The sequence below is a fragment of the Stegostoma tigrinum genome, chromosome 18 (assembly GCF_030684315.1).
Source record: "Stegostoma tigrinum isolate sSteTig4 chromosome 18, sSteTig4.hap1, whole genome shotgun sequence".
In the NCBI taxonomy this organism is placed as follows: domain Eukaryota; kingdom Metazoa; phylum Chordata; class Chondrichthyes; order Orectolobiformes; family Stegostomatidae; genus Stegostoma; species Stegostoma tigrinum.
Genome location: NC_081371.1, coordinates 37,207,252 through 37,220,130, shown reverse-complemented (window position 1 = coordinate 37,220,130; position 12,879 = coordinate 37,207,252). Strand labels below are relative to the sequence as shown.

Sequence of the window (12,879 nt, the reverse complement as noted above, 5' to 3'; positions counted from 1 at the left end):
TTGGATTGTTTTTTATAATTAGTTGTAATTTTTTTGCAATTAATTGCCAAAGTAATGAACTCAGGATATCTAGCACACATTATGAGCATGTAAAAATAATAATAGCTTCTTGCAACCCTATTTAAAATTTAATCCATTTTCTACAAGTGAAGTACTGAAAAGTTTGATGAGTTGGTAGCACCGATACTGCTTTCTTTCAGATAACAATGCTGCTAAAAATTTGTCCCATTCTATTTATACCATAGTATATCACAGTAAAGAAAAGAAACCTGGCAGAAAAGGAGAGACAAAAATAGGAACGAGAAAAACCATGAAACCACGAGGAGTAGAATTGCTGGGGTTCTACCCAAAATTTGTGTTGCATGATAGCTATGAAAGTCCTTTTGTAACCCACTTTGCCTATAAACATGTTCTATGTCAAGAAAATCCCAAATGAAAACAGGTAAAGTAGTAAATGTGGAAAATGACTATTTTCAATTTGCTCGCAGGGAGTCGGGTCTGGAAAAACTTTGAGAGATATTCTAGCATATAGTCAATGCAGTCAAAATTTTTTTTGGTTTTTGTGCTGCAGTGCAAAATACCACAGCATCTATACAGTCTTTGTGGCTTCGCCCAGTAACAGACGAGTGAGTAAGTAGATACTCAGACTCTTCAGGGTTATGGGCCTCCTCAGTTAAAAGACATACTGCATCTACAAACAGCTCATCTGTCAGTTCCATTGTGCAGCAAATGGTGTGTTCCACTGTGGGATACATTTCCTACACTGTCTTTGCTAGAACTTCCATCACAGTCTCCTGCAGGTAAATAAAAAGACCCAGTCTTGGGTTAGTTGGGGCATTAAATTTCTCCTGCTCATTCCTTGGCAATTTCCACATTCATATCCCATTTGAACCCAGCACGGAGCATTAATGACTGTGGCTTCCATCACTATTTTCCATGCCTTCACCATGAAGATGGCATCTATAACATTTGAATTGCGCTGCTACCTCTTAGAGATTGCCTCAATAGCCTGTGAGATCGACTACCATTAGAAAAGTGTCTTCAGGTCCTAGACACTCTTACATTGGCTGAATGTCTGCCATGGTGTTAGAAGGTAACAGTGTCAGCTGGACTGTCAAGACTAGCAACATCAGCATCTTGGGGCAGCTATCTCTATATATGACAAATTCCCTTTTCTTTCACTGGTATGGTCTGTCCAATTTATCAATCTTCAGCTCAGATACACTGGAGGTCATCCAGGCAGTTTTGTTAGCCGTATATTGCATGGGTTATGTCTTGACATTTGCAAAGCAACATGTTTTTTCTGGATTTTCCTATCATAAGAAGCAGTAGCTTTTGAAAGTGATATCCATGTTAGCGTAGGCCATAGCAGTGACATGTTCTTTGCCCTGCTTTTCATAATCACTTGTTTCATTTTTAAACTTTCAAATAATGGTCTGACAAGAGGACAATAAACAGTCTGCACTGAAAAAAAAACTTAAGTTTTTCTGGTCATTAACACACTGGATTGTGATAGCTCATTCTGTACAAATGCACGCCTTTTTTCTAATGTACAATATGGAAAACATTTCAAAAACAACTAATTAGCTGCAAAGCATGTTGGAATGCCCTGAGGTGCTGTAATGAGCTTTGTAAATATTTTTCAATTTTTTTTCCAGTCAATTTTTGTTGTGCCTCCACCATTGAAATGTGGTGAGTCAAATTCAGATAACCCAAAATTCCTATGGTGTTTATGTTGTCAGCTGTTTCTGCCAGTGAACAGTCCAATGTAAGTCCAATAGAATAATACCTTGGATTAGCCAAGCACATGCAAACTTGCCATGTGACTATGCCAACCAGTAAGAGCAGAGTTAGGCCATGCTAAATCATCATGACAGCAAGATTTACCTGTAGCAGAATGTCCAAAATCCATTCAAAACTTTTACTTATTCAGGACTACAAAACCAATTTGTCGCCAATCATCTATCAATACTACATAACCACTGCACCCTTCCAATGCAGAAGGAAATGCAGTGCACTGTCTTGAACCGGTCCAGCCATCCATCACAGCAGGTGAACTTCTTGGGGCCCAGCCTCTGTGCCAGGGCAACTTCCCTTTCCTGCAGAACTACCATTAATGGGGTAGGCCTCTTGAACCACATTAGCAGAGCTTCTTCCATGTCAGGGAACCATTCTCACCCTCTCTCTTGCTGGAGAGAATGCTTGCTCGTTTGCCTTATGCTTCAAAAACATTGACAAACTCGATTTTTAGCAATGCCTGCTTTTTGCTTTATTCCATGGGTTCTCATTTACTGCAGCAACTTCACTTGCTTTCCAATCACCACAGAATTTTCTCACAGGCTTTGCCACAGTTACAGGGCTTGAATGTTCTTTTGCAGGCAGATTTTGATATCAAATGATGATTTAGCATGGTCCAACTCTGCTGTAATGGGTTGGCATGGTAACATGACAATCTCACCTACAATCTGCTAATCTGAAGCTACGTTTGGTGTGCTTGCCTTTATTGGTCAGTGCATTGAGTATTGCAGTTGGGAGGTCATGTTGTGGCTGTACAGGACCTTGGTTAAGCCACAATTAGAACAGTGCATGCAATTCGGGTCTCCCTCCTACAGTAAGGATGTTGTGAAACTTGAAAGGGTTCAGAGAAGATTTACAAGCATGTTGCCAGGGTTGGAGGGTTTGAGTATAGGGAGGCTCAATAGACTGGAGCTATATTCCCTAGAATGGCAAAAACTGAGCGGTGATCTTATAGAGGTTTATAAAATCATGAAGGGCAATGGATAGGGTATATAGACAAGGTCTTTTCACCAGGGTGAGGAATCCAAAACTAGTGGGCATAGGTTTAACGTAAGAGGGACCTAAGGGTCATGAGGGTGGTGAATGTATGGAATGAACTGCCAACGGAAGCAGTGGAGGCTGGTACAATTACAACATTTAAAAGGCATCTAGATAGGGATATGAATATGAAAGGTTTAGAAAGATATGGGCCAAACGTTAACAAATGGGACTAGATTTATTTGGGATATCTGGTTTGGCATGGATAAGTTGGACTGAAGGGTCAGTTTAGTGCTGTATATCTCTATGACTCTATATCAAGGCATTCTTCTTTTGGATTGCTTTTGCTGTTTTGCTGGTGGGCATAGCTAACAATGTCAACACCTTTGGAATTTGGGTTATAAGAAGAATTTACTGAAAAAATTGAAAATGAGTTTATTTATATAGCTCATCACCTCAGGACACCATAAAATGCTTTGCAGCCAATCAAGTATTTTTGAAATGCTTTTCATGCTGTAGTGTAGAAAACACGACACAAACTTAGTACAAAATAAACACAAACAGCGTAATGACTACAGAAATTGTTTTACACAATGTTGATAGTGGGATAAATACTGGTCAGATTATTAGCGTTACCTCACATGGAATCTTTTGTATCTACCTGAGAGAAAGACAGAGTACCAATTTAACTTGTCAACCTGCAACATTACAGCTTTGCCTCAAGTTCCACACAGGAGAGCAACCTAGACTTTGACGCTCAAGTCTCAGGAGTGGAATTTGATACCACAATGCTCTGCTTGGGTAACAGGACTGCCAATCAGCCACAGCTAATATGGTTAAAGAGGAACCTGACTAGCTGTTGGTGGCTAAGTGAGAAAGCTATCATTGGGAATTATGAGATAGCACTACAAAATTTTCGAAGCAGCAGGACTCATAAATCAAGACCAAAATGGAAGATGCATACAGGATTTATGAAGTTCAACATTTACCATTAGTACATGCTTTGGCAAATCATCAAGATCACTCTGTTTCATTTATATTTGGTACATTAAATTAAGCTTGTATATTCAAATGGTAAATAAGTTACAATTCTCTGTCCATTAACTACGGAGCCTCAAAATGTCCCTGTTTGAGTATACTTACAATTGTGAATGTTATCTGGTTCTACCTCAGTACAAAGAAATAGAACGTGTGGAGTGTTGAACTTTCATTCATAATTTCATTCATAATAAATAATTTAAATTCAAGAATGTGCATGAGTGTCTAAACTCAGGAATGCGTGGAAGACAAAGTAGTATACATTGTAGAATTGACCTTATGACTGAACTGACAGTTTTCTTCCCTAAGAAAATCTTCCCAACAAGTGTACTTTGCCATCTTTAAGCTGTCAAATGATATTTCATTCTTTAAATCCATCATGTCATTGTGTCATACAGGTTTCTTACTTCTCATCAGACTTAACCCTACTTCTGTTCGATTCTTAGTTTTTAATGTCCCCACGTCTACATAGCTTTATGTTCTTCGAGCTGCATCAATGAAATAATGCTAGAATCTCTAACATCATGTTTGTCTGATCCTGCCTATTCCTTTTTCACCAAACTGAGCTAATATCTGCTACTGCACCTTTATCGAAGGCATCTTACTTGTTCCTACCCTAAAATTGCCACACTCAGCAACAAGGGGTAACTTTTTCATGCAGAGAATGCTGCACGTATGGAATAAGCTGGCAGAGAAAGTGGAGGAGGCTGGTACAATTGCAACATTTAAAAAGGCATCTGGATAGGTATACGAATAGGAAGGAATTAAGAGGGATATGGGCCAAATGCTTACAAAGGAGACTAGATCAGATTGGGATGTGTGGTTGACACAGACAAGTCAGATGGAAGGTGGCCAGGTGTGCTGTATGATTATGACACAGCCAACATACCAAGACTAACTGTGCAATTCTAACCTCCCAAAACAGTTAAAATATCTGACAGCTTGTGTCTGGATTCTCGCCCATTAACTCATCATGCCTGCCAACATTCTTGCCACCTGACAGTGGAAAATCGCATCCCTTGAGATCTAATTGGAAGAAGGTAGGTGTTTTACTTTGGAATCTTACTGGATAGAGGTCGTGGGGTTAAGAGAGTCAGGAGATCAGAGACAAGAATGGGGGTGTAGCTTTCAGAGGCAACCTTCTTCCCTCACATTTACTGACCCAACTGGCTCCAGATTGGTGAAAATGGAGGATCCTCCTTTCCCAACCTAGCAGGCAGGCTACCCAGCCAATTTTCTCATCTGCCGAGAAGACAGGTGATTGACTGGTGGTACTGGGGCAATCAGGGCTGTTAATTGACTATATAAAGGCTTCAATTGCTGGCAAGATGACAAAGCCCTCCATGGATATTCTCATTCAACATGTAACTGATGAAATGAGCAAGTGCAAGTATGTCATCAGGCCTAACTCACCCAATTATTTGCCCTTCTTACCACCTCCAGAGGGGGGAAAATTGCACTCAATGGCTCCTCCTTGCAAGCTCCTAGCCCATTCTTCAAACACCATCTCCAACAAATCTCCAACTTTCCAACACTGCTACACAAATTTCTTACAAATTATTTCTTACCTATATGAAACATTGTAATCAATAGAAATATATAGATAATATAATTTTAATTATTGTGAAAGTGGTTTTATGCAGTTTCCTTGCAACTGTTCACAATTATAAAACTAAGCCCAGAAATATCACTAAACCTTTCTATAAAAAATGCTATCCAACTTTAATAATTTCTAACCATAATTTCATGGGACATTCACTCACTAGACAAAAAAGGGCTGAATAAAAAAATTATAATTCTTTATTGTAATTTGATTTTGAAAAGACTACTTCAACTATTACAATACATATAACTAAAACAAAGTTAAAAGCAAGGATGTATGTGCTGTTGGAAATGCTGCCGCATAGAAGGACATGTTTCAATGCTATGAATTTTTCAAATTCTGGCAAAAGTATATTTACAGTAGTATTGAGTCATGGTTACAGGAAACTAAAAAAAAAACACAACAAAATTCCTTACCTGGAAGCACCAAGCTAGCTGCAGCTAGAAAATTATTTTGGATCAGGATTTCTACAAAATCATGAACTGTGGCATTGGTTGTTCCCCAATCAAATAGAAGCTCAGCAGTGGGGCTCTTGCCCATAGGAATTACTCCTTCAAATCTCCTGTAACACACAAAAATTGTTCTATTAAATTTAAAACTGTTTGGCTAAGGTCCACAAACAACTAATTCTTCCTCTTCAAGAAATCATAGGCAAAATTTTGAGTAAGCACCCAGATATCAGAACCGAAGAGGTAATCCTATCACTTGCGGTCGTCCAGCATCGACCTTCCATAAATTGGCCAATTGGTGTCTAATGAATATACTTAACATTCAAGAGGCTCTAGGGGTACCTCCTGTGGTACAGTGGTAGTGTCAGTGCCCCACACCAGAGGGGCCTGAGTCATGTCCCGTCTACTCCAGAGGTGTGCAATAACATCTCTGAACAGGTTGATTAGGAAAAACTAGGTCAAAAGGGCTCTTGTGATGCTGTTGTAGTACCCCTACCTTTAATCCAGCAGTGTCCCCTGATGCCCATGAATAGCCTGAAAAAAAGTCTCTATACTCAACATTCAATTAAAGGCAATGGGCAGGCTCTCCACCTGAAGGGGCAACAGTATTCTGTGTTTTGATTTATTTTCTGTATTTTAAGATGGCACCAGTAGCGACACTAAACAACCTCTGAAGAAGGGTCTAGGTCCAAAACGTCAGCTTTTGTGCTCCTGAGATGCTGCTTGGCCTGCTGTGTTCATCCAGCTTCACGCTTTGTTATCTAACATTTTCACTGTGTTTTTAATTAATACACATGACAATAAATCAGATCGGTGGTCCCTTTGGTTCTGATATCAGTGTGGAAGGAACTGCCGTGCAAGGCAAAGGATACATCCATTTTGAAGTGCCTTCTAAGCAATGTTTAAAAGATATATTTTAAAAATAGCTGCAACAATTGGACCAACATGTTGGAATCCTCACACACAGTCACAGCCATGGCCAAGTAGATATGTAGGGTGTCAAAGTCTGCCTGTTGCATAGGTATCCTCCCCATTGTCCCTCAAACCCAACCTGCCACCTAGAAGTCAAATCTGAAGACTAGCCTGTCCATGAAGCTACTTGGGTTTGGAGGTCAAATAGAAAATTTCAGATAAAATTTGATAATTGACCTTAACTGCCCTGTTACCTATTTTAATCCATCAGCTGCCTGTTGTGGCAGGGTAGTCCTTCCACATCCGTGTTGCAGGATGTTGCCAGCAAACTGGCATGCTGACCTCTGTATGTGTCCCTGTATCAGGACAAAGATTCAGGCCCATTACTGGATTGCAATGATTATAAAAACGCAAACCAAATGCTGCAAACTTCGAACCAAGTAAGATGTTCCAACAATGCTTAGTTAACAACTACAACAAACAAAAATCTATTATTGATAATTCAAATCTACACTGTGTACTAAACATAACAATCAAATAAACAGAATTACACATAAATAATATTGAAAAATGAAAATTACTAAAAATTGTAACATCATATATTACACTATACAATAAATTGTACTTTGAAATATTAATAATAGGTGAAATGTGGAAAAAGCACTACTGAATCCCAGTTTGTGTTACAAAGGACTTGTAAAGTATTCATTTAAATAACTGGAAAGCTGTTAGTTGAACTGTTAAGCTGATGTATATTCAACTAATGGATTCAAGTGCTAGCCTGTCAGAACAGATATTTGCAATGGTACAGTCATTAGCTTATGTTTGATGTTTAAGTGCATCACCATAAGAGCAGTAACTGGTGTAGTTCGTATGGCAATCTCTCAAGTGAGTTAAACAGCAGAGACTGATTGAGAGTTCTAAGCTATCCAGTGTACTACTATTGGTGGCAGAGAAGTGCTGGACATGGCAGGAAGGTTGGTGGGTTGAGGGAAAGTAAATTTTATTCCTTTCCTAGAAGAATATTTTCGCAGCTCTAAGTCATAGAGCTAGATGAGTCTACCCATTGGTGCTGGTTGATTTAGGGTCACCAGGCCATTATGGGTTTAAGGCAAGATTTCCACACCCATCTAAATAGAAAGTCCTGCCTCTGAGAGCTGTGGAACAATCTAGTGGCCAACTGCTCTCTAGTACCTGTAGCATTGCTGGAAGTGTGTATCACTGCTGGAAGTTTGTGGCTAGGAGCCACGGAACTAGAGTTAAAGGTAGATTTGGGGAGAAATTCCCCTTTCCCCACATAATGAAAGCTACTGGGGTTGGCAGGGGTCTCTCCTGCTCTGGCAAGAGTCTCAATTCACTCATAGGCAGACTTGCCTCTCAATGCATATGTACCCCTGGTAGAACTGTGGTAGGCAGGTAGGTGGTAGTCATGGAACAGGTAACATGGTGTAGATTTTACAGGCACCCTTTCCCCACATGTCCCATCCCAATACCCATGTTGGGAGGCATAAAATCTAGCCTTGTAAGTGAATGAAATGCTTAGTTGCTTTTCAATCAGATACCTTCTGCATTTGATCAGTTCCATGCACGGTAGTGTAAAATAATTTGTGAAATAAACTTCATCTGTATCTGCAGTTAATATTGTAGGGTTTAGATGAGACGTTTTGTCCTAATTAAAAGCTATTTGTTAAGTCAACTTTCCATATACGCAAATTGCTATCTTTAAAGCATTCAAGTAATTAAAGGGTGGCACAGTGGCTGTGTCTCAATCTCGAGTAAGGAAGCATGGATTTCAAGTCCAACTTGCTCCAGAGATGTGTAATAACAACTTCACACAGGTCAATTTGAAAAATAGAATAATTGTGTTTAGCCATGTGATCTTTTACATCAACCTGAAAAGTTTTAACAAACCGTTGTCTTTTCCTGATTTTGGTATGGTAATTGGTCAGTATAAATTAACTCTGGCTGCAAATTAAACAGTGAATGTGTGCCAAGGATCTTCAATGTATTTGGTGTTTGCTGGGATCTTCCGCAGTATTATATACCATCTTCAAGCAATTGTGTCCCTTCAACAGTCTTGCCTACCTTATATGTAACTGGCTGTATCTTAGTTCTCCAGTAGGCTTTTTTATGCTTACTGCTAGTTTCTTCCAACCATCTTGTGGATCCAGCATGTCTGACAGTTCTTGGATGAGCCCATGGTTCAGGTGGCGGATGTAGGATTTTGGAGTCAATGATTTATTCATTTTCCTTCATTTATTAGAAAATAAGTATAAGTATTTGCATCAATTTTACTAAAGGAAAACAGAAACATACAAATAAGACCAGGATGAGGAGACAAAAGGTCAGGAGTAAACAGGACAAATATTTGCACAAGATAAAACAGAGAATCAATTTCTCTCGCAAGCAGACTAGTAAACCTTGCAATGTATCAGAGATAATGGGAACTGCAGATGCTGGAGATTCCAAGATAATAAAATGTGAGGCTGGATGAACACAGCAGGCCAAGCAGCATCTCAGGAGCACAAAAGCTGACGTTTCGGGCCTAGACCCTTCATCAGAGGGAGGAAGGGTCTAGGCCCGAAACGTCAGCTTTTGTGCTCCTGAGATGCTGCTTGGCCTGCTGTGTTCATCCAGCCTCACATTTTATAACCTTGCAATGTGCCTGTCTGGAAGCAACAGCAGGTAGACTCAACCAATTTGGAAAGCCAAGCTTTGATCACATTATCTGTTGATCAAAGGAAACTGGCAGGAAGCTTCTGACTAACAGTTAAAATCAGGTGTTGGGAAACCAGCAGTAAGCACTTGAGAGACTTGGGTGCTTTTGTATAAGGAACTCAAAGTTAGCATGCAGGTATAGCAAGCAAGTAAGAAGACAAGGAGCATGTTTACCATCATTGTAAGTGGATTCAAGTACAAAGATAATCAAGCCTTGTTACAATTGCACAGTTGGTGAAATCATAGCTAAGAATACTGTGTGGAATGCTGGTTTCCACTTTTAAGGAAAGACACAAGAGGTACAAATGTTGGAGGTGGACAAGCAAAACAAAAAAGGAGGGGCATGATGGATGTCAAGTGAATTCTTTGAGTGACAACCAAGTCAAACACAATAAGAGAGAAGTGGAGAGTGTATTTGCAAAGATAGCTCGAGCGTGTAAAGACAGTCAACACATAAGGTGGTCCAAAAAGCTTGTAGCAAGTGCTAAAGGGATAGCGAGATATGGATTCAGTGCTATTATGGGCAAAAACAGTGATATATGCTTAGTACAGGGTAGACTAGAATACCTATAGGAGAACAGTCTGATAAAGTACTGGTAGAAATGGAGAAAACAGATAATGTGAAAACTGAAAAAGGAGGTGCTAAAAATGCTGGCTATCCTTAGGGTAGATCAGAAGCCTAGTCTAGATGGGTGGTAGCACAGGAGCTAAAGGAAGTCAGAGTAAAGATAATGAGAGGGCTTGTTTTCATTTATCAAGTTTCCGAAGATACGCAGAGAATGGCAAATATTACACTCTTCTCAAGTAAGAGAGTGTAAGGATAGTCCTAGCAACCATGAGATACAAATTATGGGAACTATGCCATTTGGCCTCTCAAACCCACTCCACCATGCGGTTAAATCGTAGCTGACATGATTACTCTTCATTCCCACTTAACTTCCAATAACTTCATACCCACTAGCTCATCAAGAATCCATCTACCACTGCCTTAAAAACAAACATTCAACAATGTTGCTTCCACTGTTTCCAGAAGAAGAGAGCTCCAAAGATGCTGAAATCTGAGAAAAACAAACAAACATTCTTCTTCTGTCTTTTTGGATAACACCTTATTTCTAAAGCAGTGATCCTTGGTTCTAGACTTGCCCACAAGAAGAAACATCCTTACTATGTTCACCTTGTCAAAAATTTCAAAGACCTTGTACTTCAATCAGGTCACCCACTTTAAAACTCCAGTGGATACAATTTCATCAGCCAACTTGTCTCTTCTAGCTATTAGTCTAGCAGACCCTCTCTGAACTGCTACCAATGCATTTACATCATTCCTTAACTATGGAGACCAATATTGCATATAATACACCAGATGTGGTCTTACTAATGCTGTGTGTAACTGTAGCATAAACTCCTTACTTTTGTATTCAGTTCCCTTCACAGTAAATGATAACATTTTATGAGATTTTCTAATCACTTGCTGTATTGGCATATCAACTTTTGTGACTGTGATATGAGAACACCAAATCCTTTTGCATGAGAACTCTACAATTACACATCATTTAGATCATTTGAAGCAAAATGGACAATTTCACATTTTCTAACATTATACTCAATTTGTCAGATCTTAACTCACTCACTTAACCTATTTATATCTTTTTGCAGCCACCTTATGTCCTCTTTACAACTTTATCTTCATATCATCAGCAAATTTAGCAACCTCACTGGGTGAATGGAAAGCATATTACCACAAACAACGATTGTGATACCAACGCAGACATGTTAGTCCAATCATAAATGCAGACCAGGGAACCAAAATAGCTCCTTGTTTTATTTTTTAAAAAATGACTATGGGATCATTTGCTTCCAGCTGAGGGCAGAAGGGACCTTGCTCCACATTATCACCACTGCATCAATAGGCTCGAAGGACTAAGCGTTTTACACCTATTTCAGTTTTGTTAAATTTAAGTGTACAGCCTTGCAACAGCAACAAGAGTATTTTACTATAATGTGCATGTCATCTTCTAAAAATGAGATGCACATTATGGTAAAATACTTTGTTGCTGTTGCAAGGCTGTAGACTCAAACTTGACAAAAAAGAAACAGGTGAGAGACATTTAATGCCTCCAGCCTATTTCACCATTCAGTTCGATAATGAATGCTGTGCATCTCAAAGTCCCCGATCCAGCAGCAGCACCTCAAGACAGTGTCTCAACACAACCAGGCGGACCCCCCCCCGGGATGCGGTGAACCTGCTACAATTCGATTTCAACCCGGATAAACCGTGGAAAGCCGAAAGTGTTTACCAGAGATAATGGGAACTGCAGTTGCTGGAGAATCCAAGATAACAAAGTGTGGAGCTGGATGAACACAGCAGGCCAAGCAGCATCTTGTGCTCCTCAAATGCTGCTTGGCCTGCTGTGTTCATCCAACTCCACACAGTGTTTACCATAACTCCACACTTCATGGCAAAGCCGGCGCGGCAAGACAGACCTGACCCGTGGCCGGCCGTGAATTTCCCGAGGGCTGGGCTTCACACCGGCTGGGTGACGGGGGAAGCCAAAACCAGGCCCACACCTCTTCCCGTTACTACGGAAACACACGACCTCTCACTCACCCGCTCGCCCCCGAACCTCGATCCGGGTAAACACACGGTCGGCCTGCGTCACTTCCGCTAGCCAAGCCCCACCTTTTCTGTTTCCTGGTAGTTACTGCTGGTCGTGGTTCTGCTTTTGGAAGGTTCTGTTTCTTCGTGCTCCTTCCTCATTTTTTTTAAAGTGAAGACTGGAATACTCTTCGTTGCTTGAGTACGTGATTTTTGGTGGTCGAACAGCCTATTTTTTTCCCCTCTCTGATGAAGGGTCTAGGCCCGAAACATCAGCTTTTGTGCTCATGAGATGTTGCTTGGCCTGCTGTGTTCATCCAGCTTCACATTTTGTTATCTTGGATTCTCCAGCATCTGCAGTTCCCATTATCTCTATTTTTTTTCCCGTCGTCTTTGATTACCTCTTGGGTTACTGGCATTCGTGTGTCCAAGAAGTTAATCTTTGATTCCTGCAGTTTCGAGGATAAGACCAAGAGGTTGGCGGCCCTAACCACACACTTTTCAGATCTCCGTGAATTTGCACACCCCTATCAAATTTTCTAATGTTCCGTCCTGTAAGAATAATGGTTCTGACTTCTCCAATCTCTCAAAGTAACAATCATCTCATTCTCTTGAGAGCATTTTTGTAAATCTTTCTGATACCATCTCCCATACATTAACATCCTTCCCAAAGTGCAGTGCTGAATCAGTATTCTGTACAGATTCATCATAACATTCTTGGTCTATGTGCAACTCAAGTACCAAACAATGACCACTCCTAAGAAAAGAGAATCTAAACATATCGCATTGAT

The 12,879-nt window shown here is 40.1% G+C and overlaps 1 protein-coding gene across 6 annotated transcripts in view; it reads right to left on the bottom strand.

Moving 5' to 3' along the window:
- irak3 (interleukin-1 receptor-associated kinase 3) overlaps window positions 1-12,160 on the bottom strand; it is a 30,502-nt gene extending 18,342 nt beyond the window's left edge. For 4 of the 6 annotated variants that reach the window (XR_009446890.1, XR_009446889.1, XM_048548735.2 and 1 more), the window contains exons 1-3: window positions 11,977-12,090; window positions 8,863-9,027; window positions 5,833-5,978 (exon numbers count right to left, since the gene is read on the bottom strand). Coding sequence is in view for 4 of the 6 variants with exons in the window: in XM_048548735.2 (XP_048404692.1) it covers window positions 5,833-5,978; window positions 8,863-9,023 (307 nt within the window). In the remaining 2 variants the exon portion in view is untranslated. The other 2 variants (XM_048548734.2, XM_048548736.2) reach the window with 2 other exon arrangements.
- Between the last annotated feature and the right edge of the window lie 719 nt (window positions 12,161-12,879).